This window comes from Oryzias melastigma, linkage group LG22 (genome assembly GCF_002922805.2).
Source record: "Oryzias melastigma strain HK-1 linkage group LG22, ASM292280v2, whole genome shotgun sequence".
Lineage (NCBI taxonomy): Eukaryota > Metazoa > Chordata > Actinopteri > Beloniformes > Adrianichthyidae > Oryzias > Oryzias melastigma.
In genome coordinates, this window is record NC_050533.1 from 1,102,195 (window position 1) to 1,130,126 (window position 27,932).

General features: G+C 42.7%; 1 protein-coding gene and 1 long non-coding RNA gene across 2 annotated transcripts; one reads left to right on the forward strand and one right to left on the reverse strand.

Moving 5' to 3' along the window:
• Window positions 1-1,201: 1,201 nt before the first annotated feature.
• On the reverse strand, window positions 1,202-27,248 carry sos2 (son of sevenless homolog 2 (Drosophila); the record flags this gene model as incomplete). The annotated part of the gene is given in 19 exon segments (XM_024275020.2): window positions 1,202-1,318; window positions 1,388-1,560; window positions 2,034-2,151; window positions 3,991-4,153; window positions 4,219-4,338; window positions 4,408-4,630; window positions 5,248-5,360; window positions 6,489-6,611; window positions 6,687-6,768; window positions 6,855-7,510; window positions 7,579-7,706; window positions 9,334-9,432; window positions 11,059-11,169; window positions 12,129-12,272; window positions 14,508-14,714; window positions 14,787-14,951; window positions 15,023-15,154; window positions 15,234-15,359; window positions 26,420-27,248. Coding segments are annotated over 19 exon segments (3,084 nt in total), but the record flags the coding sequence as incomplete, so codon positions are not given.
• On the forward strand, window positions 4,630-5,584 carry LOC112148708. The gene is made up of 2 exons (XR_002919671.2): window positions 4,630-4,996; window positions 5,147-5,584. It is a non-coding gene; the product is annotated as an uncharacterized LOC112148708 (long non-coding RNA).
• Window positions 27,249-27,932: the final 684 nt, after the last annotated feature.

Here is a 27,932-nt window from a genome sequence, read left to right on the forward strand (position 1 = left end):
ACAGCTTCAGGCCTCGAGGCCCGCATTCCTGCATGTTTTCCCACATACCTGCTCTGGCATGTTCTGATTGGCTGGACACACCTGAACCAGGTAATCGGTCATGAGTAGAGCTTGGAGATAAGAAAATCATGCAGAAACAGCGGCCCCTGGAGGCCTGGAGAAGACTATCCCTGAATGAAGGACGGAGGGGTGGGTGTGTTTGTGTGCGTTGGTGGAGGTCAAGTTTGAAAGTTTTTTTGAAGAATAGACAAAAAAATAAAAAAAGAGGAGAATTGTGTTAAAACAGGTGCCATTTGTTTGGGGGACGAAAAGGTCATCACCCATCAGAGCGTCGCAAGCGTCGCAAACTTCACCGCTTTAGGGAGCGTCGCTAACTTCGCCGCTCTAGGGAGTGTCGCTAACTTCGCCGCTCTAGGTAGCGTCGCTAACTTCGCCGCTCTAGGGAGTGTCGCTAACTTCGCGCTCTAGGGAGCGTCGCTAACTTCGCCGCTCTAGGGAGCGTCGCTAACTTCGCCGCTCTGGGGAGCGTCGCTAACTTCGCCGCTCTAGGGAGCGTCGCTAACATCGCCGCTCTAGGGAGCATTGCTGCTCCATCAGGTGCATCGTGAGCAGCACCAGTCTTGGATTCGTGGATCAAGCCCCGCTGCTCTCTGCGACTAAGGTCGAGCTCTACTTTTCTCAAGCGCACTTGGCGTTGTTGGGCAAGCACCACTGTTCAAAGATGGGCGGGGCTTTTATCCTAGAGCTGCAGAGCATGATGATGTGAAAATACTGAAATAACATGGGACTCACACCAGTTGACCAATCACAAAATTCAACTGTAACACCTCATTTCAACCTGTAGGGGCAGCACTCATTTAACAAGTTTATTTTGAATTGTCCAAAATGTGTCAAGGACCATCAGAGAGCACTTTTAAAGCCCCATTTCTAGAGGTCAACAGACAAAAAAAAGTCGATTTACTGTTTGTTTCCCTTTAAGCATCTTAAGATAAAAGGTCCAATAAAAGACGTCTCTGCAGCTTTCTGTAGGCAGTTGCCATAACAACGGGGTGTGTGCGTGTGTAATGTTTTGGTAAAAAGTTGCAGAAACAAACTAAAAATGACAGAAAAGTTCATCCAGATTCTCAAATTAAAACTCAAACAAGGTTTTATTGAGGAACTGAACTGAATGAAGAGCAGAACCAAACAGAACCAGACGTACGAATCGGGGGGGCTGCTTGCAGTTGCGCGGCTCGATCTCCAGAGACATCTTGAACAGGTAGTCGGAGAACTCCTTCTCGCTCATGGAGCCCATGGGGTTCAGGTTCTCGAAAAACCTCTGCAAACACACAGAGCTCAGCACCTGCATCTCCTCAGGACAGAGCTGCAGTCAGGAGGACGCTCTCACCCGGATGTCCTGCTCCGCCCGCAGGCAGTACGGCTGGTTCTGGTACTGCTGGATCTCGCCGGTGATCTCCGCCACTTTCCGCCTCTTGCTGAAGTTGATGAGGTCTTTGCCGTGGCGTTTCAGGAAGTCGGGGTTTCCCTCCTCCGTCTTCAGGATGTTGGTTAGGTAGATACCTGAGGAGGAGAACTTCAGTGGTGACGACAGGTGACACGTTTGGATCGTATCACTTGATTTGCTGTGAAGCTCAGACAAACTTTTGACTGAAGCTCCGCCCCTTACGTGAGCCCGCCCACAATCGCTGGAAAGCTAAAATGATTGGCTAGAATTGTACAGTAGACCTGAGTGGAACAGAAGCACCAATGTTTGCATTTAAACATTGTATCTGTTGGCACCAACTAGAGTTTGGTATCCATTCCTGAGGTGACTCGCAAACAAAAGAAAAATGTTTTTTCTTTTGGCTCCATGGAGACATTTTCATGATTGTTCAACATAATTAAAAGGATTTATTTCATGTTTGCCTCTGAACTGAAGCAGAAAAGCTTCATGCAGGAGACGGTTAGAAGGTCGTCCTGCTGAGTTCCTCCTCAGAAATAACAGTCGACACAGACAGAAACCAGCTGACATGTGCAGACGTGGAACCACTAACCAAAGAAAGGCACGCAGGGCGGGTTGATGGACTTCAGCTTCACCAGGTATTTCTTGAAATGGTCCTGACTCAGGTCCACGGCGTCCTCCAGGACTTTCCTCTTCCTCTCTGGTATGGCCTGGAGAGACGAGAAGACACAAAAACACATTTAAGAAATGATCCTAAACATGATGCTGCTGGAAACTAGGAGAGAAAAATAAGGATTTGGTGCTCAGAAAGAAATAGAATTAAAAAAACAGCAGGAGGGATATTGTTGAGACACGATGACATCCTAATAGTTTAATAGGCAAAACCTTCTCCAAATGAAGGACATTTACTGATAAATTTGCTCTTTTTTCCATCAGATATGTGTGGTGGTAACAACATTGTTGCTCCTCTTGTCTTAAAACAAAAACTATCCGAATCCTCCAATAATTATGTGTTCTTGAAAATTAAAGCGTAGATATTTGTGAAGTTAGAAATCACTCAACCTGTTTTTATTAAAATATAGAAGGGGTTAAAAATAGACTTCAGAGAATTTAATTCTGGCTCTAAAATGCAGAACAATGTTGGATTTTAAGCATATAAACAAAAATGTTCTACTGTGACAGGAAGTAAACAAATCTTCAAAATAAAGCATCGGTGAAGCATTCCATTTTCAAAGTAAAACTATTGAGCTTCTTTTTTTTTTTTTTTAGACCACTAGTTGAAAGATATGAGACTGAAGTTCTGTTTACTGACAAAAGTTCTGGAAAAAAGAAGAATTTGATGAATATTTAAACATTGTAGCTTTAGCTTCAATGTTTACATTCTTTTGACTTCAGTAATTCTTCAACCGATGACGGAATCACCGTAATCCCAGAGGAGAGGAAACCATCCTCTTGCTGATTAGTGAAGTTATTATCAGCTGATTCTGCAGCCCAGAAAAGCAGATTTTCATCCTCGATTTGCAGTGAGATCCGATGCTTTAGAACAGGGGTGTCAAACTCAAGTCCTCGAGGGCCGACGTCCTACTGGTTTTCCAGAAATCCTGCCTCATCTGCTGCTGATTACCTGGATCAGGTGTGTTTGGCCAATAAGGAGCTTCAAAGGCAGGTTGGTTGGAAAACATGTAGGACACCGGCCCTTGAGGCCTGGAGTTCGACACCTGTGCTGTAGAAGTTTTGCATTTCAGTCCAAAGCAGGAATGAAAAGCCGCTTTTCTCTGCAGCAGAATCAGCTGATTCCCGATGATCACGTGATAGAATGTCAAAGAGTGTCGAGACTTAAAGTCTGCAGTTTCAATATGAATATATCTGAACAACATGAATTTACAAATATTACAAAGATCTGTTGATCAATAATGTGACGTCATGTGACTGTTAACATAGTGGAAAGACCGAACCAGAACAACAAGTCTTTAAAACGTTCACAAAGTTCTGTAGTTTTTTTTATTTTTCTTTTACGTTAAAAATGAAAAACATCAGATTGTAAAAATCCTGTTTTCTGCTGGAAACTCTGTTAGTTTAGATTAAATAACTGTTCTCTAGTTGTTTAAAATTAAGTTATTACTAATTTATATTTTTTTATTGTTTGTTTTATTGAAGTTTACCAGAAAGTTGACCAAAATATTTTATTTTTTTGGTTATAACATTATTTAACTGTCATTTTTGTCTAAATCTTTGAGTTTTTATCAGTTTTGTTGATTCTCCTGTTCTAAAAAAGGATATAAAATATGATGATTTCATAAAAATACATTTTATTTTCATACATCCAGTAAATTCAAACAGAGGAACTGTAAAACAGATCAGATGTAATCGTAGGAATCGCTGTTCAAGGAGTTTGGTTATTGAATCGGATCAGATCATCATCGATTAAATACACGTTTTCATTTTTAAAATGAAGAGACTTAAATATAACGACCATCCAAACCTATGGAACGATAGGACTCGTGGTTCGATCTGTGAATCCTTAAACCTGATTGGCGCCGGAGTCTCACCTCAAAGGTGTGGTCCAGCCGGTAGACGGGTACGGAGTTGATGGCGCTGACCACCTCCAGCACGCCATTGAAGTTGTTGAGTTCCTGGAAAACCTGCAGGATCTCGATGATCCGTGACAGAACGGCGGCCCGCTCCTCCAGGTTCATGGTTTCCACAATGCACCTGCAGAACAACACCTGTCAGCTCTGCGGAAGGGGGCGGGGCTCGGCTGCTGGGAGGAGACTCACTTCTCGAACCACAGCGTGAGGTTGGTGGTGTGGCGGATCATCCGCAGCAGGTTGGGAGAGTTCTTCTCTTTGTCCTCTTTGGTCCAAACGCTTCCGACCAGCTCAGACGGCCGGACGGCCCTGCGGACGACAAGGGTCAAAGGTCGCTCGTCACCGCCAGCCCCGCCCCCTCCTTCAGCGGGGACTCACCTGTACAGGTCGGACTCGATCAGCGTGAGCTGGCGAGCGATCTCGATGGGGTGGAGGGTCATGAGGTCAAACTGCTCCACCTGGCCCGCCGTGCAGATGTGCCACTGGATGGGAGGCGGCGAGCTCTCGAAGGTGATGTTGTGGCTGACGCCGTTCAGCTGAGTCTGCAGCTTCCTCCTGATGATCTTGTTGATGGACTCCACCCACTTCCTCATGGATTTACCTGAGGATCAAGAAGGGATCTACTGAGGATCCTGACGTTCCCACATCCAGTTTCTGGACGTGCAGAACAGAGAGCAGCGATGCAGGACGACGGCACGTCTGTCAAACTGGAGCTGAAGGCAGCAGCTCTGGTTCTGGTTCTGCTCGGCAGACCCGGAAACTCAGAACCTCGCTGCCAGTTTATATTGGTTTGAGAAGCAAACCCCCCCCAGCACCACGCTGGGACGGCCGTGGTGACTCCAGGTATGTTTTTTTTGTTTTTTATTTAAAGAAAACAATTGACACTCCATTGGCCAGAATGTTGCCATGGAGACGTACTTTAAAAGAGGAGCACAAGGTTATTAAGAGCCTAAAGATCCATTTCCAGGTAAAATATTAAAAATGCTTAAACCCACAAAATGATGACGACTGTCTTATGAGGATTTAATAAACTATTTTTACCAAAGAAAACTTTAAAACAAACAAAATGATCATAATTGTCATGTAAATAAACCAAATGCTGAACTCTTCTCTCCAGAAGGGGGCGCCAGACACAACAGAAGCCAATAAACAGAAACCCAAACAGAGGTGTTAAATTCCAGGAAGACAAAGCCACCGGAGCCCAAAAGGGAGACTGACCTCGGAGCTGAATTCTGCTGGTGATGTATTCCTCCAACCGACTTCTCAGCTCCGGATCGTTCTCAAAGTCGTAGAAGTGATGCTCCACCCACTGACGGAAAACATTCAGGACCCTGCGGAGGAGAAACCATCAGAGCTGCGCCGCAAAAGGAAGTCAAGAAAACCAGAGAAACACTTCCGGGGTTTTAAAGCTGCAGCCAATCAGATCGGTTAGAGCAGCGGTCTGCAGACTTTAACACTAAAAAATAAATTTGTTTCACTTTCTTACTGTCACAAACCCAAGGAGACCCAAAGTCCAACAACCTGTTTGGAAAAATACACATTTTTGGACTTTTGAGCTATTCACTTACAAATATGTCGCTTTAAATAATTGAATTACAACTGTATTAAATGTTTCTTTATGTCATTTTTATTTATTTAACTTTTGAGAGCAGCACGCACAAGTTCCTTTCAAAATAAAATATACCCTGCTACAGCAGATTTAGTTAAATCCAAAAAGTAAGAAAAAAAAACGTAAGAAAAACTGTTTTTATCACTATGACGTCTGAGCCCCTTCATCCCTTTTGTTAGTGTAGAAACACACTTTTCTTTCCAAAATCAAAACTTGTAAATGAAATTTACTTTAAGAATTCAGAACAGCCACTAGACACTGTTGTGCAGCAGGGAAAAACTTAACTCAATAAAACAAATTAACCAGAACTACAAATGTATTATTTTATTTAAATTATTCGTATTTTTCTGCAAACTCAAAGAACCACATGTGGCTCCGGGTGCAGACCGATGAAACTGTATATGAGCAACAAATGGACTTTAACAAGAAGAAGTGTTTAAGATTGGTTGGTTTAAAGCACATGTCAAAGTTAAGGCCCGGGGGCCGGATATTCCTGTCTTTTCATTATTCATAATTATGTTAAAAATTTACAGATTTAAAAATTGGCATTCTGCAGCTTTTTGGACTATTTTTTCATTTACTAAGATTTTTTAAGCTGTTTTGGAGTTTAGCTAATATTTCAGCTGGCTATCAAATTCATCTTCCAGCATTCACAGGTAATGCTGTATATCTATCTCGATAAAAGTCTCTCCTGTTCGGCCCGTGACTTAAGGAGTGTTTAGGATTTTGGCCCCGAGTGTTTCTGAGTTTGACTCTCTGATTTAAAGGCTGAACCTGCTGCAGGTTTAGTCCTCAGTGGATGCAGCTCAGGTTTTGCTGGAGGCTGCAGCAGCAGGTGAGCCGGACGTACCTGAGCTGGACGGGCTGCACGTATTCTTTCCTGAACCTCTGGAGCTCGGCCGCCATCGGCTGCTCGCCGTTCCACAGAGCCTGCCGATCCTCCTCGCTGGGCTCCGGCTCGGGGATCTCAATCCTGTGAAAAGTCGGTTCAGACCAGCAGGAAACACCAAGAAGAGAGAGAGGAGGCGGCGGTGCGGTGGCGGCGTACCTGTCTATGAGCAGCGACAGCAGCTCCTGCGGGTTGCAGAACGACCGGTAGGTGGTCAGAAACGTTCGCACAAAGTTGGGATCTGGGAATCAAACACACGTCAGGATGAACTCAGAGGAAGATCGGCGGACGGCGGGCTCCGGGGGCGTCCGGATGCGGCGGACTCACCGGCGTACATGTGGTAGGTCAGCCTCTCGATCAGCTTGACCACGGTGCCGGCCTTGATGATGGGGATGCCGGTTTTGCTCTGCAGTTTGTCCTCGAACACGATGTTCTCCTCGGAGTCCTGCACCGCGAAGCGGTAAACGTCCGGGGAGGGCAGCCGGAGCGGGTGCTCCTGCTCCTCCGTGTGCAGCGCCGTGTCCAACATGCGATCCAGCGTGGAGCGGTACTGGAGGGTCACCAGCGCCGCCATCCACGCCTCCTTCTCCTCTGCTGTCCGTGCGCAGAAAACGGCGCAGTTCTCGTCTTTGCCCATCAGCTCGAAGGCGTGCCGCAGGTCCGGCGAGTCGTCCCGGTCCACGATGCGGACCTTCCTCAGCACAAACTTCTCCTTCAGCCGGTACTCCGCCCCGTTCCCCGCCCCCGGCAGCCGCGAGCTCTGATTGGCCTTGCAGCTGATCATCAGGCCGTCGAACAGGAAGTTGTGCCTCTCGTGCTTGGCGCCGGCGCGGATGAGCGGCCCCTCCAGGATGAACTCGCTGCAGCACTGGCCGATGTCTTTGCCCTCCCAGCCGTCGATGCTCTTCTGGATCTCGTTCATGCGCTTGATGGCGAGCTGCTTGCTGCGGATCTGCCGGCTGTACAGGCGGTACATGGGCTCGCTGTGGGAGGAGGACAGGGTTAGCGCGGGTCAGCGGCCTGTGGGGGGCGCTGTGTGCTGGGGGCCTACCCGGGTTTACGGCGGGGCTGGTGCTTGTTGTAGCTGCGCTCGATGCTGCACTGGAGGTTGAGCAGAGCCGTGATGGCCTGCTTCAGACACTCGCGGTCGTCTTGGTCTTTGCTCCGCTCCTGAAGTTGCTGCAGAGCCAGAAAACATTCATCAGGTGAACTTCAGCTCCAGAACATCTGAAACCCACAAACTCTTTTGTCCTTTTGGGGTTTGGATGGATGGAGCAGCAGAGACACCGGGGGTCTGTAACCGGACGCCACGAACGGCTCTTTTAACCCTCCATTGTGTTGAAAAAATACACAAAATAAAATAAAAATTGGGTTGATATTTTTTATTTTGGTTAATTTTGTTTAATCATTTATATTTAGATTTTTAGAAGATGGAAAAATTATGAAGAAAGATGTAAATCAGTAGTTTGTCGTTACTTTACACTAAATTTGTATAATATTCAGAATTTGTTTTAACATTTAGATTCTACTTGATGTCAGCAACAATCAAACTGAGTAAAAGGAGGAAATATCTAGAAAAAGTTATAGAAAATGCCAAGTTTGACTTGGATTTTTTAGAGGACTTGACACAGGGTGCATTTCATTTTGAAAGAAACTCACGAGTCAAAAGTAAATTAAGTTAAAATGATTAAATATAGAAACAAAATGTAGAATTTAATGAATGGAATATTTAAAAGTTTAATTTTAAGGGCCACAAAAACATCAATCAAGTATATTTTTCTAAACATTAAGGTCACTAAGAAAACGCTCCATCGGCTCTCGTGGGGCTAAAGGTCACAAAGAGGACGTTCTCCAACCAGCAGGTTTTACCAAGAAACGGAATGCTGGGATTTCAGGGAATTCTGAGAACATCTCTTAATTCAGGGAAGTGAGCGGGAGCCCGAGATTCCCAACAGGAAGTCGGTGATCTTTGAAGGTCATCGGCGGCGGTGAAATCCCACCGCGTGCAGCTCGTGTGTTCAGGTAGAGACAGGATCAACCGTAAACAACGGTTGATCCTGTCTCTACCTGAACAAACATCTCCTAGAAACTACTTTTAGAAGACTTCAGTAAACCTAAAACAGGTGAGCTTCCCAGTACTACCCGGTTTGGACACTAGGGGGCGGCAGTGACACAACCACAGGAGGAGGAGAAAGATGAGAGTCAAAGGAGCAAAAACTCCAGAAGGATCAGGAAGTCTCATCCCAGGATTTAGGAAACAGGAAAAGAAAAACTGAAATTTTATGCAAAAACATACATTTTTGTTTTCTTTTCATTTTTACAGAGTTATTCAAAGAGTAAACTCACATCATAAATTTGTTTAAAATTGTTGAAATGCTCATTTCTGTTTTGTTTTTTTGTTGGAGACTGTGCAAAAACAAAAAACAGTATATGTGGACGCTCTTCAAATGGATGAAACGTTTACCAGAATATTTCAACTGAAGAATAAAGAAACGTCTCAATGTTAAAGCAGAAAAGGTTTTTATTTCCTGTGGAACCATCAGGTCGTCGATCTGATTGGATCAAAGATTTGAGTTAAAATTTTCAGCATAAAAATGATTTAAAACAATCCTTTCCTGCAGATTTCTTTGATATTTTGTACATGTATGTTTCATGGTTGACGCAAATTTTAAAGACATTTTTACACATCATCCAATCATCTGTTCAACTTTAATGAAGGTCAGATCAAGGTCGGTTTATTTAAGTTTGTGGGAGCATCCAAAAACTGTAGAAAAGTCCACATTCCACTGGCGACAGGAGGTTTTACCTGCAGCAGCTCAAAGTAGTGCAGACAGTGGTAAACCGGGACCATCATCAGCTGGGGGAGGACATACTGGACCGCTTCCTTGAAGCCCTCTGCTACGGACTGCAGAACACACAAACGCTCGGGGTTAAAACGCGTTTTCATGTAACAGATTAAAGACTCCATCGCCTCAAATCACATCTGTATGATTATAAAGAAAACACATCTGTAAATATGGACTCAAATCTTGTAGATGTGGATCTGCAGTGTAGACAGAGGAAAGCTGCGGGGGTAATGTAGTAGTAGTAGTAGTAACCTTTATTTAACCACATAAAAACCCGTTGAGATCAGGATCTCTTTTTCAAGGGTGACCTGGCCAAGAGGTCGGCAGCACACGTCTCATAAATATGGTTACAGTGTATAACAAATTAGTACAGATATGAATTTAGGGTATTGTGGGTAATGGAGGGGGCGGCGTCATCAGATCCACTTTAATCTCCTGATCCCCTGATAGACGACAGGATCAATGCGCTCGTACTCCAGTCTGCAGCAGCAGCGTCTGCAGGAGACGAGCCCCGCCTCCCTGATGGACGGCGGGGAACGCTGACCTCACTGCAGATCGATGCGGCCGCATGCAGGAGGTCTGGGCATCCGCTCGGCTCGCTTACAGCACGAGAAGGCCAAATGGAGCAAAAAAACCAGAGAAAAAAACTGAGCAAAAACAGACGAAAAAAAAAAACGGAAAAAAACTGAGAAAAAATGAAGAAAAATTGAGAAAAAAATGAGAAAAAAACAGAGCAAAAACAGACAAAAAAAACGGAAAAAACAGAGAAAAAATGAAGAAAAATTGAGAAAAAATTGAGAAAAAACTGAGCCACTTTCAGGGCAAATGAAGAGGAATTTGTAGATTTTTTGCTCGTGTCCTGCTCATATTCTCACAGCAAAATAGGGGTACACACGTGATCTAGACCAACAGGAGATGATCAGGAGGTCAGAAGGTGAAGCTCCTCATCACACTGCAGCTTAAAGCGATGCTGGTGGATTTGGACATCACCGCGTTACCGTTCGGCCACAGAAACTCCTTCAAAGGCTGAACCCCCCAGAGTTAAAGTCAGCGCTGCTGCTGTGAGGAGCGTCCAAACAAAACCAAACAGAAGGAAGAGTAAACAGGACACTGAAGGTTCGTCAGGACACGCCTTCAGAGACTTTAGAGGGAATTTCTGTCGGCACCAAACTTCAAAGCAGAACGGGAACAAATAGGAGAACCAGAGAGAGGCGGGAACACGCCGGAGCTCAGGCTGGAGAGCGCCTGCAGAGACCCAGAGACCTTCATCCTTCAGCAGCTAGAACCTAAAGATCAAACCACGGCTCCTTCTGACGCTTCCAAACAACACGTGGAAAAGCACACGACACACAAATGACACATTCTTACAGTCTCATTCACGCACTGAGGACACATGCAAACACAGGCATGTGTATGCATGTGTTTGCATGCACAACACACACACCTATGCATACACCTATATAGCAAAAACACATGCATGCAAACACAAATGTGCACACAAGCATACAAACACATTCCTCAAAGTCAGACATGCACAAACACACAAACACGTGCCTGAATATTTAAGCACACAAACACATGTATGAACATGCATGAACACACTCGCGCACACACACACACACACACACACACAGAGGGAGTGGTGAGCCCCTAAATCAAAGATCCTCTCCGCTCAGGCGGCTCACCTGGAAGTAGAGGCCGACGGTGGAGCGAGCCATCAGGTTGTTGAAGTGCTCGTGAAAGTCTTTGCTCAGGATGTCCTGAGACAGGATCTCGTAGGGATCGAACGCTTGTTCCTGCAAACACACAAACGTTGTGTCATTATGAGGAGACGAGGCCGAAATCTGAGGCTCAACCAAACTAGTGAGGCTGAAACGGAGCCGGAAATCTACGTTAGTGAGAAGATCAAAGCATTTTTATTATTAAAGGTATTGATTCATAATAAATGTTTCACATAATTATGACTAGAAAACACTTTTTTGAATGACAGCAGTTTTTGTTTGATGTGATTTTCAGGAATTTGCTTTTGATTGAAATTAGAATCTAATTAATCTGATTTTCAACCAATGATTGAAGATCAAATCTAATCAATCACTATTTTCCTTTATCACCCAACTTCATTTAAAAAAAGACATTTATTTAGTTAACTGAGCACTAAGGAGAACGTGTCAAAGTCAAGGCCCGGGGGCCGGATCCGGCCCTCCAGATCATTTTATTTTATTGGTATTAATGACAAGATGTTATCTTGTGCTGATTTCTAAGTTGCATCATTTTGACAAAATATATTTTTATGGAAAGTAAAATATTGAAAGTTATTTAAGGTTGATTTATTCTGGAATAATATTCCTGTCTTTTTATTATTCATTTTTATTTGAAAAAGTTACAGTTTTAAAGGCATTCTGTTATCTTTTTGCATATTTTGGCATTTACTAAGATTTGTTTTGGTATGTTAGCTAATATTTCAGTTACATGCTAGCTGTTTTGGCCAGTTTTTTTTTTTTAAGGCTAATATTGACTATCAGCTTCAGCATCTTCAAATTCAGCTTACAGCATTCACACTAGTATTATTGCAGGTAATGTTATATACCTAGTTCCTAATTATGTTAAAAAGTTACAGTTTTAAAGTTTAAAAATGTAGTTTAAAGTGTTCATTAAATGTTGATCCAGTTCGTGACCTCAGGTGTGTTCTGGATTTTGGCCCCCGTGTGATTGAGTTTGACCCCCCGGTTCTAAAGGGTTCTGAGGGTCTGCGTACCTCTGCCAGGTCTTCAAAGCAGCTTCCCACCAGTGGATGAGGACATCCGTCGGCAGTCATCTCCACGGCGTCCTCGATCAGCCCCAGAAGCTTGACGGTGAGTTCATGGATGTCCAGGATGTTGCTGAAGATCACCTCCACGTCCTGCGATCAGACCAGCAGGTGAATGAGGAGAACCTTCTGTGCAGTTTGGGTTCTGCTGTGGTGAGAACCGTCTGGACTGAAGCGCTGGAGCAGGCTCACGGCAGACCCCACTCGCTCTCTTCTACTGTGCACGGCTGCACGTGCACGTCAGCATGAGCACCAGCTCTGACGGCGGAGGACAGAAACTGCTCAGCAGACGCTCCGACGAGCAGGAAGCAAACGTTTCTGCATTTAGCTGCAGCTGAAGAAATCACCTCCGTGCACAGCAGCGTGCACGTGACCGTCATCTGAGCGCAGATTCAGACCGTTTCTGAGCGTGGTTCTGTACGACGTTCACCACTTCCTTCCTTCCTGAGTTTCCGAGCAACAAACCCATTTCTTACCCACAGCTTCATAACTTTTCCAGATATTAGAATTTGTTCTTGTTGATTCGGAAAAAGGAAGAGACAGAACTTCAGGTTTGACTCGCTCACCAGAGGCTCACCTGAGGCTCACCTGAGGCTCACCTGAGGCGGCTCTGCAGGTAAGAACTTCATTAACTTCACCCGACATTTATCAGGGTTTTAATCTTAATTATTAGAGCGGATAACCTTCAGTAAAGTTCTTTAACCCAGAGACAAACTTTTAGGAGAAAAATAAGAACTGAAATAATTAAATTGACTTTGAAAAGATAAAAACTGAACCAACTGCAAAAAAAATAATAAAGTTCCGTTGATATAAACTAAGCAGGTGATGCAGGTTTGACTAAAGACAGATGTTCTGAATTGATGCGACAGATAAACAACATTTTAGTAGAATCTATTAACAAAATTCTAACTCTAAACATTTAGAATAAACTGAACTTTTTGTCATTCTAAGATTTGAGGCACAAAACTCTAAATCATTTTAATCATTTTAAGCTGCATTTGTTCAAAACTTTGATCACTTAAGTGTAATTTACCAAAATAAAAGTTATTTGACTAACAATAAATTAAAAACACAAATTTAAAGAACATTCCTACAGAATTTCTGACAGTAAATTAAACTTTTTTATCTTAGTTGTTTGACATGTTAAAAATCTAAGCAGAAATGACCAAACTTAAATAACTAATCTGTTATGTATTTAATTATTAGCATTTTTCATTAAAGCTAAAGAGCCACAATAAAGGGATAAATGAGCCACAGGTTAAAGACCCCTCTTTAGACAAAGGTCAGTTTTTATTTTTGGTCTAAAATCCTCATTAAAAGATCTCAAAGAACACTTTAAAAAGGGATCAAAGGATGATCAAAGTGGGACTTTACGCCAAAAATACATGAAAATCCGTCAAAGTGACTGAAGTGTTTAAGAACAAGTCCTGGTCTCCTCCATCCCAAGACGTTCCTGACGTCTCAGAGGGATTTCAGATTACAACAGACATAATTGGCGTTATTCTGGCTGCAGATTCCCGTCTGACTAAAAATGAAATGCTCCACATTCCTATCCAAATATGCAGAAACCACAGAGGAAACTCTGCAGCTCTCAGCCTGCAGACAGATCTGCTCTCCTCTTCCAAACGCTTATGGATGAGCTGATGGTTTCTGTCACATACTAGACCTCCAGGAGGAAAGTCCTGATCCGTCTGCATCCCACGGTGACGTTCCTGCTGGCTCTGGCAGTAGGAACGTTCCCACAGAAAGAAGTCTGAAAGTTTATGTAATAACGACGACTGTCCTTCGCTTAACTTCATGTCAACCAATAGTGTGTTTATAAGGGTTAAGGTGGGATTATAAAAACTCCTTTTTAAGAAATCAATCAAGCTAACTGTATTTAATGGATTGAATGTGTTATGTGCTGCATGTATGAGTGCAAATGTGTCTATTTATGATTAATATCTTATCATTTACATGTGGATGTGGTTGTGTGTGCGCATTTCCTTCTTTTCCAATCGATTTAGGACTAAAAATCTCCATTAGGTTGGATAGATCTACGTTTATGTTTGTCTTTTCTTTGTTTTCTGTTCTATTTGCTTGAAACAAACCAATAAACACACAGAAGTGGTTCTGCTGGCCTCATAATCCCAGAAGAACCAGCTTTCCAAAGGCTCCATGATCCTAAATCCCAGTTAGCCGATCACACAGCTGTAATCTGGACATAATCTCTGAAAATCCAATAACTGTTTGTTAATAAAGGTTCTGCAGTAAACTGAGCAAAGCTTCTTATTCAGAGTCAAAGCGAGTCAGAATCAGGTTCTTCTTGGACCTGCAGCAGCTCCTCACCTGAGCGGTGAAGATTTTGGGGTTGGTCATGAAGTGATGCCGGAACACTTTGATGATGAGGTCGAGCTCCCGCAGGTACTGCCGCTCCTCTGCGATCTCCAGCCTCACCAGGTCGTCGTACGTGACCTCCTCGGAGGCCGAGGGCTCCTCGGCGCTCTGCGACATCAGGCCGATGTCCTCTTCCTGGTCAAACATGTCCATCAGCACCTGCGGACGGGAGCATCGGGTCAGCACCGCCCTCACCGGCTCCTGCGGGGTCCCGGCGAGGGCAGGACTCACCTTGTCTGCGCACATGGACACCTTGATGTCCTGCTGGCTGATTTCAAAGTGCCGGATGTTGCAGACGTAGTTTCCTGCCAGCTTGAGGATGTCTGCTGATATGTATTCGAGCACCGCCACGATGTACAGAGACACATGGTAGTCCACCTTGTAGCCCAAAACCTCCTGGAGAGAGAGACCGCCAGGTAAGTCAGAGTCAAACGGGCGTCACCTTGAGTGGCGTCCGGCGGCGTCACCTTCAGCAGCGGGTGAATCTTGTCCACAGGGAGGAGCAGCGGGTTTCTCCTCTTCCGCTTCTCGATGGCCGACGCCGCGTCATTGATGGCCCACTTATCGATGGGATGGGGGAAGGTTTTCTGCACGCGTTCCTGTCGGAGGAAAGAACATCTCAGACACCTGAGGACAGGTTTGTGGACGAGGATCTAGCATTAGAAGAGAGGAGCGCACCTCCACGTCCTGCACGGTGCGCGGCTGGGCCACGCAGAGCATGTTGAGGAGTTGCAGGATCAGCTCCTCCACGTGTTGGAGAGCATCCTCCTTGGCCGTCAGGTTTGGGTGGACCTGCTTCTGCACCTGCAGGTTGAAGGGAGGAAACAGGTGAGCGGAACGGATATGTTACAGGAGGAAGGAAGGCTTCAGCAGGGGTGGGCGAAACATCGATGTCCGTAACGTCGGTGTCTCCGACGTCGGTGTCTACGACATCGGCGTCTCTAACGTCGGCATCTCTAACGTCGGCGTCTCTGACGTCGGCGTCCGTAACATCGGCGTCCGTAATATTGGCGTCTCTAACGTCGGCGTCTCTAACATCTGAGTCTCTAACGTCGGTGTCTCTAACGTCGGTGTCTCTAACATCGGTGTCTGTAACGTCGGTGTCTGTAACATCTGTGTCTCTAACGTCGGTGTCTCTAACGTCGGTGTCTCTAACATCGGTGTCTCTAACATCGGTGTCTCTAACATCGGTGTCTGTAACGTCGGTGTCTCTAACGTCGGTGTCTGTAACATCTGTGTCTCTAACATCGGTGTCTCTAACATCTGTGTCTCTAACATCAGTGTCTCTAACATCGGTGTCTGTAACATCGGTGTCTCTAACATCGGTGTCTGTAACATCTGTGTCTCTGACATCGGTGTCTCTAACATCGGTGTCTCTAACGTCGGTGTCTCTAACGTCGGTGTCTGTAACATCTGTGTCTCTAACATCGGTGTCTCTAACATCTGTGTCTCTAACATCGGTGTCTCTAACATCTGTGTCTCTAACATCGGTGTCTCTAACATCGGTGTCTGTAACATCTGTGTCTCTGACATCGGTGTCTCTAACATCGGTGTCTCTAACGTCGGTGTCTCTAACATCGGAATCTGTAACATCGGTGTCTCTAACATCTGTGTCCGTAACATCTGTGTCTCTGACATCGGTGTCTGTAACATCTGTGTCTCTAACATCGGTGTCTCTAACATCTGTGTCTCTAACATCTGTGTCTCTAACATCGGTGTCTCTAACATCGGTGTCTCTAACATCGGTGTCTGTAACATCGGTGTCTCTAACATCGGTGTCTCTAACATCTGTGTCTCTAACATCGGTGTCTCTAACATCGGTGTCTCTAACATCTGTGTCTCTAACATCGGTGTCTGTAACATCGGTGTCTCTAACATCGGTGTCTGTAATATCGGTGTCTGTAATATCGGTGTCTGTAACATCGGTGTCTCTAACATCGGTGTCTCTAACATCTGTGTCTCTAACATCTGTGTCTCTAACATCGGTGTCTGTAACATCGGTGTCTGTAACATCGGTGTCTGTAACATCGGTGTCTCTAACATCGGTGTCTCTAACATCGGTGTCTAACATCGGTGTCTCTAACATTGGTGTCTCTAACATCGGTGTCCGTATCGTATCAGACGATATCTGCACAGTTTGAGTTTAGCGGTATCAGACCGATACTAAAATCCACCCAGAATGTTTTTAGATACACTTTATCTTTAATTTTATTCTGGTCTTTGGCACGGTGAAGCTTTTGTTTACAGTCACAGTCAGTAATTATTCTGACAGAAATACTTGTTGTTCCTAATACATCCGGCAATGGAAAGCTTTTGATTTACAGTTACATCTAACAGTCAATAAAGAACAATGTGAGAAGTTGTGCATTTCTTGTAAAGAAACAAAAAGTAAATCTAAACTTGGTGTTACTGTCGACACTTAAATATCAGCAAATATCGGCCACAGCTGCAGGAGATATATCAGTATCACACGAAAAAAATGACATAGGTCCATCCCTAAGGTTTAGGCTGTGATGGACTAAAGGATGAAAGCAACAGTCCAACATCTGAGGGCCATCTAAAGAACGCACCTCTGAAACCAGAAACACAAGAACTCTCCTCACATTTAACAAATATACATCATTTAATTCAAAACTTGTTTAAAAATTAAACTTTTTAAACTTAATTTATAGAGATTTTAAAAAAGCTCTTTTCACTTGAGACTCATGACTCTTGAATAGAAACTCTTAAAACTTAGGTCAGTATTTAGCAACAAAAAAAAGAGTCAAAAATACATTTAAAACTGAACTTTAAAAAACAGGTTTTTGGAAAATTCCAGAAAAAAAAGTCCAACAACTGAACGACAATAGAGAAAAAAGACAGAAGAATCTCACAATCACTGTTTAATAAAGTTATTAGCTTAATTAAGTTAATGCACCCTAAAATGGTCCATGTTGTTGTAAAGTATGTTCATAAAGTCTGTTACAAACTGAACTGAACTTATAAATGTGTGTGAATGTGTCATAAAAAAAAATCACTTCATGTTTTCTTTATGCCAAAACATGAATCTGATGGGATTGTTGGGATGGAACAACCAATGAACCAATGAACCAGCCAACCAACAAACCAACTAACCAACCAACCAATGAAGTGATGCAGACCATGTGGAGAAATAGACTTTCTCCTGCAACTTGAATTCATGTTTTCATTTCCCTTTCAATGTGAAATTTGCAGGAACATTCTGGAATATTTTATGTTCAGGTTTAGAAGATTGTCAGGTTTTCTAGGAACAAAGTATCAGAGCAAAGATGTGAGAACTTTGAGCCAGAACAACATTCCAGACTTCTGTTTCTGTTGGAACAGATCCAGCTCTGAACCTTTTTAGTGAACTCACTGGTTTATTTACTCTGGTTTTTCTATTCAGGATAACTTCTTTAATCTGATACCACTTTACATTCTTTACATATTTAAATTTCCTTTTAGGTTATTTTACTTTTTCATTCTTAAGATGTTTTCTTGTTGGCTAAATAACGTGAAAGAGATGATAAAAAAAAAAATGAAATTATTATAAGAAGCTGAAGATTTTTCAAGTGGAGCATTCAGATTTTGTGCTTTAAAAAACAAAACATCAGAAAGTTGATTTGTCAGTTTAACAAGAACAAAGTCACAGTCGAAATGTACAGGTAAACGTGTATAGCGGTCCGTTTATGGCTCACATGTAACCAGCTTTATTAATGTCAGGATATGAAACACGACATTATTTATTGGAGCCTGAATTTATCTGGTGATAAATGTGAGAGAGATGTAAAGATTTCAGCATCGGACACCAGTATCGGCCAACGTGAGATCTAAACTGAGACTAACCCTATAGTGTTCACACTGGACAAGTAGGAAGGGGCTTCTTCTTCTTTTTATATTTCTACTATTAACCAGAGCATGTGCGCCACCTACAGGTGAAAGAGTCTTGGTGTGAATGTGTGAACATGAGAGTATAACACAGAAACCTGAAGCGCACATTTACAGTCTTTTGATTGGATGTGGGCGCCTGAATGTGCGTTGCCTCTGGCGGTGTGAAGGTAGCGCTAGATGGAACCACCTTTCATCAAACTATCACATCACTCACACTTTTCTCAACAATATTTGACCATTTTCAGGTCAATGAAACAGAATCCTGAAGATCACGATGGATCTGAAAGGTCGTCTGAGGAGAAGCCAGTGGCTGTTATGAGTACTGGACTAAGTGGCCCCTCCCCCCTCCAAACAGGAAGTACCTGCAAGCTCCAAGAATAATCAACCTTTTCATGATATTCCTACTGTAACTCAAAATTTAAACTGACCAATCAGATGCCTCAACAAAAGTAGGTGGAGCCTGTGGTCCCCACCTCCAACACTTGAAATCTGTGGCCTTCCAGTAAGCTAACTCCTGGCTGGTGACAGTGATTTCCATAAAACTTTGACTGGGACCAATCACAGCGTACTGACAACATCTGGCTCCAACATGGCGGCGCTCTTATTGTGAAAAATGGTGAGTAAATTAACTTATTTGGTTGGAGCCAGAATAAACCATTTTCTACACATGACATCACACAAAAATAAATTTAATTTCCCTGCGGGCGCGTCCCAAAAGGATTAATAAAGCCGTCTATCTACACTGAGTCGGTCCAGTTCTCTGACACGGCCGATGGAAGAAACATCAAAGAGATTTAAATGATGAAAATATCCCAGCAGATAGAAAAACTTCCAAATGAAGAAAAAACATTTCCGTCAGAAACAGAATAATACAGAACACCTGAACCAACTTCTTCAGACGTTTGTTCTCTGCACTCCTGATGATGAAACCAGCAGGACACAAAGGCCGCGGTGAGGCGTGGCTTCATCAGGTCTGCCAGAGATGACCCCCCCATGAGAAGCTGCCATCTGGGCTGAGCCCTCTGACAGGAATCTGTTCAGATCCTGTTACAGAGCAGGAGGGGTTTTTACTCTGAAAACCTGGACACCGCGGCGATGGAACTGCCCCGACGTACGGTAGGAGGCCGGGGAGGGAGCGGCCATGCTGCTGGTTCAGAGACGTGAAGATGCTGAGGTTCTGTTTGGGAGGATCAGGAATGGATCCAGATCCCAGTAGATCACGTGTCCCAGGGGCCTCAACGTTGACACGTCAGGTTTAAGTTGATTTATTCTGGAATAATATTCCTGCCTTTTTATTATTCATATTTATGTTAAAAAGTTACGGTTTTATGTTTAAAAATGGTCATTCTGGGAGATTTTTGGATTATTTGGGGATTTAATAAGATTTTTAGGCTGTTTTGGAGTTTAGCTAATATTTCAGCTCATGCTAGCAGTTATATTAGCTAAACAGCCTAAAAAACGTTTAAAAAAAAACTACATAAGCCAAAAGGATGCTGAGGCTGGAGATACCAGGCCGGGGGAGAGGGTTAGATGGAGGGGGGATCATTAGCTGTGGCGCCCCCTAAAGGGAGCAACAGACAAAGGAGAAGATGGAGCGGCGCGGCGTCATCATCACAAGACGCCGCCTTCAGATTAAAGAATGTGGAGGAAAGATGAAAGGTCAGCATTCTTCTCAAAATAGGACGTCCACTCTGCATCACGTTCAGTTGTTGTCCTCCAAAATCCACCGTTCTGACTCATTCATTAGAGGGTTTCAAAATAAGAGCGCCTGGAAAATCCTTTGTTTGCATTTCTGCAGCTTTTGACGCCCAAACTGCTATAAATATGCATAAACTCGCGTCTATTTATAACACCGGCTTGGAAAATACAGATTCAAAAGAGGAAGTATGTTATGAGATTCTATCCTAAAGAGGCACTTGACCAAATTCCACTGAACATCAGGAGCTCTGAGTCACCGCACTGAAACTCCGGGGGTTTCCCCCCCCAACACTCATTCACAGGAGAGCGCCGGCGCTTCTGGAAGGCCCACATGCAACCGGCTTCATTTACCTGCAACAATGTCAGGATGGGAGGCCGAGCAACAAAAACACCAGATACGGAGTCCAGGGGAAGCACGTCTGGGTGGAGTTCAAACACGCCGAGCGTGACGCGGCGAGAAACCGAGGTGTTGACACGGCATCAGAACACAAAGCTGAACTCTGTCTCTGCAGGTACAGTCAGCAGAAGCTGAAATTCACTCTTAAAACGGTCGCTTGAAAATGTGCAAAAATTATTTCTGTAAAGAAAACCTCTGAGCCGATCTGTAAACCGTCTGATGTGTAAACGGAGTGAAAACAGAACAAACTGCAGCTTCTCATCCTGAAACCCGATTCGAACAGATGATGGCGCCGACATTCTGACAGACGAGCATCAGCTTCTTCTTAAAGAGTTCAAACCAAATAAACGGCTATAAAAATTCCCAAAGCTTCTACATTCCAGACGGTTTGTTCCGTTTGTAGCAGCAAATGTCTTTCAGCCTCAGTGCTTCAAAATAAAAGCATGGGAACCAAAAAGGACAAAACATTCGTCCTGAAGGTTAAAAATCATCTTCCTTCAGCTCTCTGCAGCGCGTCAAAACTATGGAGCATTAAGACCACCGTAAAAATGAAAAGTAGACAAATATATGACGACAAAATAGTAAATTATGAAGAAAAATCCACATTTTATGAGAATAAAGTCATATAATTATGAGGGAAAAATACAACTATTTACAAAAATGAAATAATAGATTTACGCTTGAAAAAACGTAACTTTACAAGAGAATAAGTCGTTGTTTTTTTAAAAATGTATGTTACATTTAACTTCAATTTCAAACAACTTTATCCGTCAGGAGCTTCAGTTGCAGAACAAACATCAGAACAAGTAAGACCTCACACATACGGAACTTTTCTAAAACACATATTAGCATAAATACATAAAAATAGAAAAATGTCTATTTTTAGACCCTGTCTAAAAATAAATCAAATATGACCAATTTAATTTGTGTTGTGAAATCCAGAAAATGTGATGGACGTCACACTGCTCAAAAATCAGCTGAAATCTGCTCGACTTTTTGGGGTAAATTTAAAACTTGATATTAATTACATTAAAATTTAAATTTAAGAAAAAAGCAAAAAAAATCCCTGTAAAATTTTGTCTTTTTAAGTAATAAATGTAAATCTTTATACATCTTTTTTCTTTCCTCTCAAAATGTTATGACTTTATTCTTGTATTTCCTGAAAAAACATAAATAAAAACCAAACAACTAAGATGTGACACAATTTTGACACAGAATTGTAGCATGAAAACGCCCTTAAATGAGGCTTCAAACCTGGTTTGTTTGTGTTGTTTTAGCGCCGAGTCGCACGCAAACTTCTGACTGAATATACAGAGTTCTCTTATTTGTTAAAATCCAATCTAATAACCTGTTATAGCAAAGTAGTTCTCTTCATTTTTACATTACAGAAGGATGTAAAACTCCTCACTAAACACTTTTCTCTCTTGTCTAAACTTTTAATAAATGCAGGATAATAGAATGAAAACAAAGATTGAAGATCCTCTACAGGAGATTGATTGACAGGACTCTAAAGCCAATCAGGACACAGAACACAACCTACTGAAAATAAATAAAAATGTGTGTAAAATCACATTAAAAAAATGTGCAAGACTGCAAAAGGTGAACGAATAAGAGAACACAGAACAGACCATAATAATAATAATGATAGTTTAACACTAAACATCCATTTGAACGTGACTGAACTCTGAGGGTCTTAATTGAAAACAGAAAGTGGAGTTTCATTCAGATCAGGTGGATGTTCTGACACAAAGACAGCAGTAATTCTGTGACGCGGCCCCCCGGGGGGTTGAGGGGGGCTCAGGTTCCAGGTAATGCGTTTGTGCAGCAGAGGTGTGTGTTTGCGGCGCGGTATAAAACCCCAGCATGTGTCATTGTTTATGATTCACGCCATGACATCATCCGCCATTACACGCAGACCGTCTGGGGACCGCAGCACAAACAAAGAGCTCATGCATGTGCACCCCAGCACGAACACGCGTGCACACAGGCAGCCCCCCCACGCCACCGGCCCGACTCGGAGCATAAACGCACGTCGCCGCGCTCTCCTGACCCCGTGACCCCGGGTCAGCGCCACTACCCCCCCACCCTGTAACTGAAGGGATCACAGAATAAATCGAGTGTGATGGAATATAGATAAACCTGCTTAAAATGTAAAAATGACATCTGATATTTTCAATAAATATTGAAAAACTATATTTAATAAAACTTTACTTTCCTTTCTGGAGCATTTAGACTCGGTCTTTCCTACTTTAGGGTTCATGAATTAGTCAAATACTCAGTGATATTAATACTAGATCTTTCAAAATAAAAGCTGCATCACTTGTACTGCAGATTTTCATGCAGCTGACGTTAAAGATTTAGTTACAAAAACTAAAAACATTCATTTGTTGCACAGATCTCTGGATGTGTGCAGAAGATGAATTAGAAATGTCATTTTTATGAAAAATCTGGATAATCTTCTGTGTCAATTTCAGTGTTAGATCTTCAAAACGGAAAGAAAAATTAGTCAAAATGAATTTGAAATCAAAGTGGAACTTCTCCAGATCCAGTTTAAAGTATGAAAACGATGGAATGGAAGCAAAAATGGAAAATATTTCTACGTTTTTAGGATTGTTTTTGTCTCAGGGTTGATTTGTTGAGTCGATTGGTTTGGTCTGATTTGCTGTTTTTTTTGTTTTTGAGATGTTCCTCATCGAGCATCAAACTCCATCAGTGGTTCTGCTACAGTCTCCTCACTGTTCTGACCAGGAAAAATCTAATTTTAGATGCATCGATTATGATCCATAAACAATTCTGAATCAATTCATGAATTTTAAATAAGGGATAATCAAAAAATGTATATTATTTAAAGTCAAAGCAGCATGCGGAGCTAAATGTGAAGCATCTTTAGAGCACACAAACATGGTTGACCTTCCAGATCATCCGACGGCCCAGACTTCTCTTAAAGAGACTGTTTGGAAGCGTTTTGGCGTTCATCGTGTCGATAGTCAATTAGATGAAAGTCACATGGTGTGGAAGTTATGTCACAGCAAAATTAAATATATAGGAACACAACAAATGTAATAAATCCCAATGTGTGGCTGCTAGACACTATTTATTTAGTTTAATACGAGTTAAGGAGCGTTTCTACTGCAGAACCCAAATATCACACTGTAGTAAAACTCCAGTCTGCAGGTTTTTTTCTCAAATTCTATCTATAAACAGGATATTAGAGTCTGGAAATAATAATATTTCATATTTATATACATTTCTGGGATTCTACAGGTTTCTTAAAGCTAAAATTAAAACTTTTCCAGACCTTTTTAAGGCCATATATGTCAAAATGAAGACCAACTGTTCAGTCCGTTTCCCATTTGATTAATTTATTCTCATGTTATGATCAAAAACTGCAGCTTTTTATCGTGTTTGTGGTCTGAACTGAGATGCTTTAACACTCGGTTCTCCTGCCGTTTATTTATTTGATCAAAGTAATCGTCGTCAAAAAATGACTAATTCTTATGTGAAATGTAGAATGGAGAAATTTCAAGCAGAACAATTTTTAAGGCTCGATATGAACATTCAAGATTTTTTAAATGTATTATTTTTAAATTCATAACTTCAAAGCGTTTAAGATTTTTAAGACCATGCAGGAACCTTGATTATAGTTTTAATTTTAGATTCTGAATGTTTGTGGATGACAGAAAGCAGATAAAGTTTTTCTCCTGTTTAAATCAATGGGAAGTAGAGATGCAAACGACTCACTTTCTCCACGGCTCCAGTTTTCAATTTGTTTGATATATATGTTTAAAAAAAAAAACTAAAAATTCTGAAAAATCATTCTCTGAATTTGATAATAAGCAACAATGAAGATGAATTTGGTTTAATGGTGTAAACTGCCACAAACGATTATTCTAATTAGTCGACTAATTGCACGTCACACATCTTATGAGGAAGATGAAGCTGTATAATAACTAAAAATAAAGACAAAAAATGACTATTAAATTGTGGCCGATTATTATAGTAGTCGATACAGTCGACTCATCTGGCGGCCCCAGTGTGAACACAGTTTGGTTTTACACTCAGACTCAGATCTAGATCAGTCAGACGGTGATGGCCTCACACACGGCTGTGGTGTCAGTAAAACCACCGTCACACCACAGCCGTCACTGAACTCTGTCAAACACCTTCAATCCTCCAGAAAACAACAAACAGCTGAAGGTTTGCTCCTCCTTTTCACCGCCACACTAACGTCTGCAGGAACGAGTGCGGCGGAAACACCGACACGGTGGAAACGCACTTCCACTTTAGTTCCACGCCGCTCGCTTTCCTCCTCAAAAACTGCACTGAGGGGCATTCTGGGAAGTCACCGACACTTCCTCCAGAACAGTTTGAGTCCCGTTTTTTCCAGATCCGTCACGTAGTCCAAAAGATGCAGAATGACCATTTTTAATTAGGAATAATAAAAAGTCAGGAATATTATTCCAGAATAAATCAATTTAAACCTTAAATAATTAACAATATTTTACTCTCCATAAAATATATTTTGTCAAAATTCTACAAGTTAGAAATGAGCACAAGATAACATCGGGTCATTAATAACAATAAAATAAAATGATCTGGAGGGCCGGATCCGGCCCCCGACTTTGACACATGTGAGCTAAAGGATTAAAGACTCAAAGCTTTAATCATCTGATCAATCCTAGAAACTGTAATCTGGAGAAAATAACTTTCTAGGTGCAGAAACGCCAGAACGAAACTCCCCGAGGGCTCCATAGCAACAGATCTCCCCCGTATACCTGCCTCTAATCTCCTCCCCGTCAGGGGCGGGGTCACACGCGACAAGGAAACCCTGCAGGTGGACAGCTGTGGAGAGCGGCGAGTCACCGTCTGTCAGAACCAAAACAAACCTGTGTGACGTCAGCCTCTGACAGGCTTTCCCTGCAGCGGTCCTGCAACAAGTCCAGACAACGTCCACGGCGGCGGCGGCGCGGCCCGCCAACCGTTCTGAGTCTCACCTCATTCAGTGCATTAATGATCAGCAATAAAACCTGCAGAATTTACACATTTGTTCCAATCATCATCAGAAAATGATGTTTCCACGTCTCCTGGCATCAAATTATTGTTTTTATTCCTCATTAAAATGATGCAACAAAAATACTGGAGAGCAAAAATGAAGATAATTGACAAAAGTTTTCTTTTCTAGAGAAACTAGCTAATCTTGTATGCTGATGGGTTGCTGCTTTAGCCAATCTAAAAATAATAAACTGTTTCCTCTTTCAACAAGTTTTCCAACCTACAAGGTTTTTTACGCTTCATCTGCACAAAAGCGCTTCTGCAGAAAACAAGAAACCCTGAGATTAGGAGAGAATCCGCGATGATGCAAGACGGAGGACTGATAAGGGTCAACCACACCGACCCAAACAACCAGACCACATCTGCTCACATACATCCAGGAAGGTGTGGGTGAAGTCTCTTAAAAATAGCAGCTTTTATATAAACTTAGCAGAAATGAAGCGTGTTTACGATCAGCACAAATGAGGAACGAATAGAGTTAATATCTAACAGAGTTTCACAATGACTTCAGGCTGGAAGTTCAGTCTGGTGCAAATCTTGGAAACAGCCGCTGACTGTTTACTGTAAACGGAGCTGCAACTTCTTCAAAATCACTAATGTGGAGAACAGAGAAACGGTTGAGGAGCAGACACCGCAGATGAGGACAGCAGTCTGCGCATCTGCAGCTGCAGTTTGACTGATGCAAACCCAGCAGGAGCTGCAATCTCAGCCCAGAGTCCCGCTGATTTCACAGGAGTCTGGGGCTATCTGGAGATCTGCCAGATACCATCTAGAAAAGCCAAACTTTCACATTGATTTCGAAGCGTTAAGCAGACAGATGTCATCAAACCTTTCGTAAAGCTTGCACGAAGAGGCCTCTCCATTTCTGACTGTTCTCGTCACTGGAAAAGTCGTAGATCTGCTGCGGCTGCATCGCTGTAGCGGCTCCTGGCGTGGCCGTGGTCCGGGCTGAGCTGTCAGCATCGGCCCCGGGTAGATAGTCCTTTAGGGTGGGTCAGTCCGGGGCAGGCACGGCAGGGAAAGTCCAAGTGGCTTCTTCACAGATATAAGGAGTAAAGCTAAACTGCACTGCGGCTCCAAAGTCGACTGCAAAAAAAGCTGGCTTTGAAAGAAAATCGGCACATGTAGCATAAAGTTAATTCGCTAGCTAAGCGGCTAACGCTGCTGTAAATACGGCTAGCTACGATGCTAACAACAATCTTGCTAAGTGTTATTCCAGCAAATGCTACTAAAATGAAATAAAAACTACTACAGGCACATTTACGTAGGAGGCCGTCCAACAACAGCTCCCCTACTGACTACAGGCTCCCCACAGCTACGACGTTTGTTTGGTTATTTGCTGCCTAAACACTGTAACATTAGAAGGCTAGCTGGCTAGCTAGCTAGCAGGCTAACTGGCGCTTCAGGCTTCTGCTGGCCTCCAAGCGCTCCGAGTTCTGCTCCGAGGCTCCCGACCCGTTCTGCTCCGAACAAGGCACACTTTCTCCGGCGCCGCCCGCTTCGCGTTCCGTCGTCATCCCCGCAACTCGAACATGTTTAATCCCGCGTGAGACCCGAGAGACGGCGAGCGGTCCGCGGCGCATCGGCGAGCGGAGCAGCCCGAGTGTTTTCGGTCTGAAGATGTTCGTACCAACTCCGCGCTGCGCGTCCTGGCACGCACGCGTAATTTCAAGTCACACTCAGAAAAAAAGAAAGAAAAACATGATCGGGCTTGAATGTTTTTTCAAACTTTAAATTCACTGGTTGGCACTTACTTTAAATATTAAAACATTTAAAGACAGTAAAACATGATTTTATTTTGATTTGAACCCAAATAGAGGTGTAAAAAATATAAGGTAAACATTTTACTTTAATAGATTTAGCACCCCTTATTAATACAAAATGCACACTTCTTTTATTTCTGTGCTTTTTAAATCTAATTTAAGACATATTTTGTCTTTATTTAGTTTTTTCTTCCAGTGTTATTGTAGGAGTGCTGCCCTCTGGTGGACAAACGTGACATTACAGTGGGTTAACTTCAACTACAAGCTCCGCCCCTTTCACAGTCAGTTTGATTTTTAAAATCAGTTTCTGCAAAAGACATTTTAAAATCTAACACATCTGATCACAGAATTAGGTACGAGAAATTTTTTTATTCGGAAAAATATCACCTAAATTGAGTTCTTAAACCTGCGATATCCAAAAATTGCTTAAAACATAGTTACTCAAAGATAATATTCAAAGAAAACATTAAACACAATGGATGGCACTTCCTTTAAATAAAATAAAACCTTTAAATACAGCAAAACATTATTTTATTTAGATTTGACAACAAATAAAACTGTAATAGAAAATGCATTTTT